The sequence below is a fragment of the Mustela putorius genome, unplaced genomic scaffold (genome assembly GCF_011764305.1).
Source record: "Mustela putorius furo isolate JIRA1106 unplaced genomic scaffold, ASM1176430v1.1 tig00000145_pilon_pilon_pilon, whole genome shotgun sequence".
Lineage (NCBI taxonomy): Eukaryota > Metazoa > Chordata > Mammalia > Carnivora > Mustelidae > Mustela > Mustela putorius.
In genome coordinates, this window is record NW_025421294.1 from 38356654 (window position 1) to 38362471 (window position 5818).

General features: G+C 60.8%; 1 protein-coding gene across 1 annotated transcript; it reads right to left on the reverse strand.

Annotated features, from left to right (window-relative positions):
* Nucleotides 1-2493: 2493 nt before the first annotated feature.
* On the reverse strand, nt 2494-5576 carry TLX3 (T cell leukemia homeobox 3). Its single transcript, XM_004737612.3, has 3 exons — nt 5005-5576; nt 4406-4649; nt 2494-3478 (listed from the first exon to the last, which is right to left on the reverse strand). Exons 1-3 carry the CDS (start codon nt 5564-5566, stop codon nt 3268-3270), a joined length of 1017 nt encoding a protein of 338 aa, XP_004737669.1. The 5' UTR covers nt 5567-5576; the 3' UTR covers nt 2494-3267.
* Between the last annotated feature and the right edge of the window lie 242 nt (nt 5577-5818).

The window sequence follows — 5818 nt, forward strand, 5'->3', positions numbered from 1 at the left end:
AGTCCGCGCAGGCAGACAAGCTGACCCTTGTCTCCCAGTCCTGCATCTGTAAAATGGGCACGGCTTTAGAGACGCTTTAACCGAGGTTACGAACGGCCCTGTGGGAAGCGCAACGAGTCGGTCTTCAGCCTTCACCCAGAGGCCGGGGCTTCTATTCCTTAATTCCCTCCCCCGTGAGGCTGGGCGTCCACACGTACCCGCTGCCTCTGCAGCCAAGGCTGCTTCCTCCGGCAGAGGTGGGGCCTAATGTTGGGAGCGAATCACCAAGAAAGCTTCCATGTGAACTTTCCTGCCTACTCCAGATTCCCTCCCCTACACACAGCCTTAGAGACGGCTGTCTAATCTGGATATTTCTGCACCACCACGGCCTTCCAGACGGTGGGGAGTGCGAGCTGTGACCCTTAACAGGGCGTCCTGGGGCTCTAGTCCTGCATGGCCACAATGTAAAAGGCAACCTCCAGGCTTTGTAAAAGGGGAGGACGGGGTTGGACACTAAACACCCTTGCATCACCCAGCAATCTGTCCTACCCGTTGGGGGCATCCATACAGCTCTGTGTGGGTGTGGGCGAGACACAGTCCAGACCCCGTCCAGCACGGGTTGGCTCAGCCCCCGAACTGAGATGGACCCTTAGTCTCTGTCTGGGCAAGGTTTGGCTGGGGTAAAGCGCTCAGACAGGGCAAAAGCGCCAGTGGGGGAAAATACTGACGTCCCTGAGAACCAAAGCAAGACTAGGTAGGTTCCCATCCCCAGGCTTGGCTGAAAGCAGACCCCAGGCGGGGTTCCGGTTCAAAGACCTTAGGCTCGAGGGAGGCACCAGAGAGAAAGAAAAAGATGCTTGTGTGTTCCCTGAAAAGGCCCAGGAATTAAGGACCATCCAGGCAAAAACACAAAAATATTTTAGAAAACCAAAACCACTATGCCTTATTATAGAGAAAAAGGAAAAAAAGGAAATTGGAAAGCCACGCCAGTTCCTGAGGAAGGGGCTGTTTGGCTAGCAAATGGAAAAAAGGTCATTCTTCGATGCTCAAGTCCCCATTCTGGAAGGTCAACGGTTCTCATCCCGATGGGGGCATTCCTCACGCTTTTTGGTGGAGAAAATAGAATCATTTCAAGAAACCACCCGCAGAAAATACCTGAAGATCTGAGTCCCTCTAGTCCCTCTCTGGGGGTGTTTATAAGTCCGGGCGAGTGGAGCTTGGAGGTGCAGATGAAGGGAGCCACCATAGGAGCTCTGCCCATGTTTCTTAGACTCCCTGCTGTCTCTTGAGCCCTGCCAGTGTAGACAATCCCACAGCCCGCATAGAACGAAATTGCCCAAACACCGGAGCCCGCAGGGTGGCGCTTGGCCTGGGGAAAAGGCGGTGTGCTGAGGCGGGTGGGGCCTGTGGGACAGCCCCAGAACTGTTTCACCTCAGGAAGCTAATGGGAACCCGGTCAGGAGGAAGGGATGGAGACATGGAGAGAATGGCGGAGACAGACACAGAGAAAGCTAGGAGCAAAGAGATTCTGAGACCAGAAAAAGAAAACAAAAAGAACAAAAGGAGAGGAGGGAAGAAGGAGGCAAGGCTGGGAAAGAAACCTAGAGAGAGACAGAGGACGGCAGATTTAGAAATGGAGAGAGAAGGGTGGGCAGGATACGACAAAGAGTCACGGAAACTAAAAGCAATACTGAACGAACTATATAAGGAATCATAAAGCTGTAAAGGAAAAGCAGAAGTTACAGTCACACGGAAACCAAAAGTAACAAATAGAGTAGAAAATAGAGAACATCGTGGAGAAAGAAGTGGAGAGGTCAGAATTAAAACAAGCAAACAAACAAAAACAAATTAAAAGACTGAATAAAAGGGAGGAAAACTGAGGGAGCAAGAGGAAATATTCACGAACGCTTCGAGTGTGTGTCCTGTTGGAAGGGACCACCCACCGCTCATCCCGTGATCCTGAAACTCAGCTTTTCAGCCGAGGTAAAGCTGGGTGGACTGGGCCTCGCTGCTTTCACACCTGGGCTCTGTATTCCAAGATTTCCGGGTGCCCCGCCCCTCTCCTGAACAGTGACGCCACCAGGCTGCGGTGACGTCACATGAAGTCACGCCCCACCTGTGGTCCCACGTAACCCACAAGGGTGCTGGTGTTCTGGGTTTGTGCCCCGAGCTTTCGCCTTAGATAAGGAGCATTTGGAGACTCGGGCCGTGCACGGGTTCTGTGCATACAGCCCGCCCACAGTGCGCGCAGATTCCCTATTGCCAGTCCTTGGGTCCGCCCAGGGCCTGAGACCTCACTGGAAAAAGAGGAGGTCATTGGTTTGGTGCGGGGGGGCGGGGGGGGAGGGTTCTGAGTTCTTAGAAGTTCGAGGTCACGGTGCCTTTCACCCCCAAGGTGAGTCTGGCCTGTGACAACCTAAGTAACCGCCGGGAGTGGGGTGGGGGGTGGGGGGCTTTCATTCTCAACCCTGCCTGGCGCCGACCTTCGACCTCTGGGCCTTGAATGCCCTTCCCAGTCCGCCCCACCCCGCCGGCACCCAAACTGCCCGCAGCTGGCACGAACTGACCTGCACCGCGGATCCTCCCCGGGGCCCCGGGCCGCAGTTGGAGCTGAGCTGAAAACCGACGAAGCTTGGAGAGATGGACGCGCCCCCGCACACCGCGGCTCGGCCTCTGCCGCAGATGGGGTGGGGCGCAGGGTCGGGTTCGCCGAGCATTATTGGAACGAAAACGAAATAAAAGCGGCGTTAAGTGAAATAGCTAACTTTTTTATTAAATAAAACGACTTAAATAAAAGGAACGGAAAAGGAGAGGAGTGGACCCAGCCTAAACGCAGGGTGCCCCAGCCCTGGCGCTCCCCCCAGCCACCTGGTCGGCCGCCCCTCCTCCAGCGGCCCCCGCGGGGGAAGCAGGTGGCCGGTTTCTAAAGAAAAAAGCCAAAACTTTTATTATTTACACGTTTGGGCAAAAGTACAAAGTATAATACAGGCGCCCGGCCCGGGGGGTGCGGGCGAGGGGCGGAGAAACGTAAGGCGCTTTCTTTGTCAGGCCCGGGCCTGGGGCGGGACTGGGCGCGGGGCGGGGGCTCGGATTGTGCAGCCGCGCGGAGCCCGGGCCCAGCCCCCTCTGCGGCCGGCGGAGATGCGGCCGCGCCCCGGGGCCTAGTGGAGCTCGGAGGCCCCTATACCTCTCGGCCTCGGGCCCCCCCCTCACCCCAGCCGGGCTGGGGGCCCGGGGCACCCCGCCGGGTAAGGGCGGCGATCCTTGAAGACTGTGAGCGCTGGTGGCTCACACCAGAGAGGTGACGGCGGGGACCTTGGAGCTGTCCTCCTCCCAGGGCTGCAGATTCTGCAGAGCAAAGAGCGACGAGTTGTGCAGACAGAGAGGGTCGGGCTGGATGGAATCGTTGAGGCTCTTTTGGAAGGCGTCGTGTTGCAGCTGCAGCATGAGCCGGCTCGCCTGCTGCCGCTCCGCCTCCCGCTCCTCCGCCGTCTGCCGCCTGCACCGAGGGAGGGAGAGGGACAGCACCGTCATGCACCCGGCAATGCGGGGCCGCCGGCGGGGCCCCCAGCCCTCCCGGGAGCGGAGGCCAGCCGGGAGCCTCGAGGCGCAGGACCCGTCTGTACCCCTGCTGGCGCTGTGCGCCCGAGGCCCGCGCGTCCGGGGAGTGGGTTGGCATGGTTTGTTTTTGTTTTGTGTCGGGTGGTCGCCGGGAGGGGACTCAGCCCGCCGCCCACCTGCACGTCCGGGTATTGTGGCCTCGCCAACAACAAAGATGTTTCTTTTGCGGGGTAACAGGGACATGGCGTGCGTCTAACTGACTCGGCCCTGCGGACAGTCAGGTCGCTAGGGTCCGCGGGTGGGAGGGCTGCTCTGCAGCTGCCCGCGCTGTGTCCCTGGGCCGGGTCAGCTTCACCCAGTTCTCCCAGGCCCTTCCCGAACCTCTCTTCCAAAACACTATCGCTTCGCCGTTCACGGGTTGGATGGAAATAGGGATCGGATAAAAACGGGGCTGGAGTCAGAATGGGGAGCCTAAGGGGGAATATGGAGCCCGCGCCGACGTCGGATATCCGAGAAGGCAAGCGGGAAGGATTAGGGGAGTGCGAGAGAGCCCGGGGTGGGGTGGGGCGGATGTTGGTGGAGGTGCAAGCGAGAGGAAACCGAGAGGGCGCAGAGTCGGAAGAGAACACGGTGAGTTGGAGAGGCGCACGAGAGCGACACGGCTGAGAATGGAGAAGCCGAGGAGCGGGAGAGAAGGGAAAGAAACACAGGCCGGCGGGAAGGAGAGAAGGGAGATAAAATTTGGGAAGGAGTGGGGAAGCGCAGCCCTGGGAGGGCGGTTAGCGGGGAGCAGAGAATGAGGGGAGCGCGAGGCTGAGGCGCGGGGCGGGCGAAGAGCGGGTGCTAGCGGCCGGGCCTCTCTCACCGCCACTTGGTCCTCCGGTTTTGAAACCAGGTCTTGACCTGCGCGTCCGTCATTTTGAGGGACTTGGCGAGCGCCGCCCTCTCGGCCGAGGCCAGGTACTTCTGGCGGTGGAAACGCTTTTCCAGCTCGCAGATCTGCACCCGAGAAAAGGACGTGCGCGGCTTCTTACGCTTGGGCGGCGTCCTGTTCTGGTAGGGGTGGCCGATGCGCCGGGTCACGGTGAAGGGCGTGAGCGCCGCCGCCGCTGCGGAGACACACGAGGGCCCCTGAAGCCCAGCCCGGCTCCACTGCCCTTCAGGCCCCATGCGGACCCCGTGTCGCCCGGTGAAGCACAGAGTGCTCCGTTATTTCGTTGGTCCCCCGCGTCCCCAGCAGCACCAAGCCCGGCGGGAGACACTCTCCTCTGCCCCTGGGCGTAGGCTTATTTCCCCGAAACTCCCTGATTTTCCTCCCCCCTGTGGTTGCCCGGCGCGCCACGCGCTGAGGCCTCCGCCGCGCCTGGGCCTCCAGAACCGTTTCCCAGAGTGGAGCACCTAGAGCGCGGCGCCTCTGGCCCCGGGAGGGCCGAGGCCCGGTGCCTGTTGGCTGGCCCTGCTCACCTGTGAAGCGGTCTTTCACGAAGCGGCGGCTGCTCTCCATCCAGGGGAAATTGAGGCCGCCCAGGCTGGAGACCGTGGGCACGGAGGGCATGGCGGGCAGCGCGCTAGGCAGAGGCGGTGGCACGGCCCCGGGCAGCGGCCTGTGCGCTGGCACTCGGATCACGCCGGCGGGCGCCAGGCTCAGGTTGACACTGTAAGATCCCGGGTCCTCGAAGGGCGCGCCGAGGCCGGCAAAGGAGGCGGGTAGAGACGGGTACGTGGCGCCCGGACGGCCCCCGGGGGGCCCTCCCAGGTAGCTGGCGCCGTCGGGGCCCCGCGGGGCTGGTGCGCTGTCCTGGTCCGGGCTGTTGAGGATCTGGTCGATGCCGAAGCTGATGGGCTCGTGCGGGTGCGGGGTCTGCGCGCTGGCGGGCGCCTCCATCCTGGGCGGGCGGAAGGGCTGGGCTGGGCTGGGCGGGGAGGCGGCTGGGTCCCTGTTACGGCGCGGCCATGGAGCGCCCGGCGCCTCTCGTTGCACTGAAACTTTGCCAAGAGTGCGCGGGCCCGACAGGCTCTGTGTCATCTTTCTTGAACCGAACCTGGAGTTTCCGCTGCTAATTCCTCTCCCGCCGCAGCCATTGGCTGCGATCAACAAGCCTCTCTCCTCCCATTGGCTCCCGGCTTTCAATAAAGGCCTAATTCATGGAAATAGGAGCTTAGGGACTGTTCCAAGGTGACATCATTTTAACAAACGAACAATAGGTCAAATTTATTAGCTGGGATAATGGGCGGCGGATATTAGCGCCCGAACCGCAGCCTCCCAAACCCGAAATCT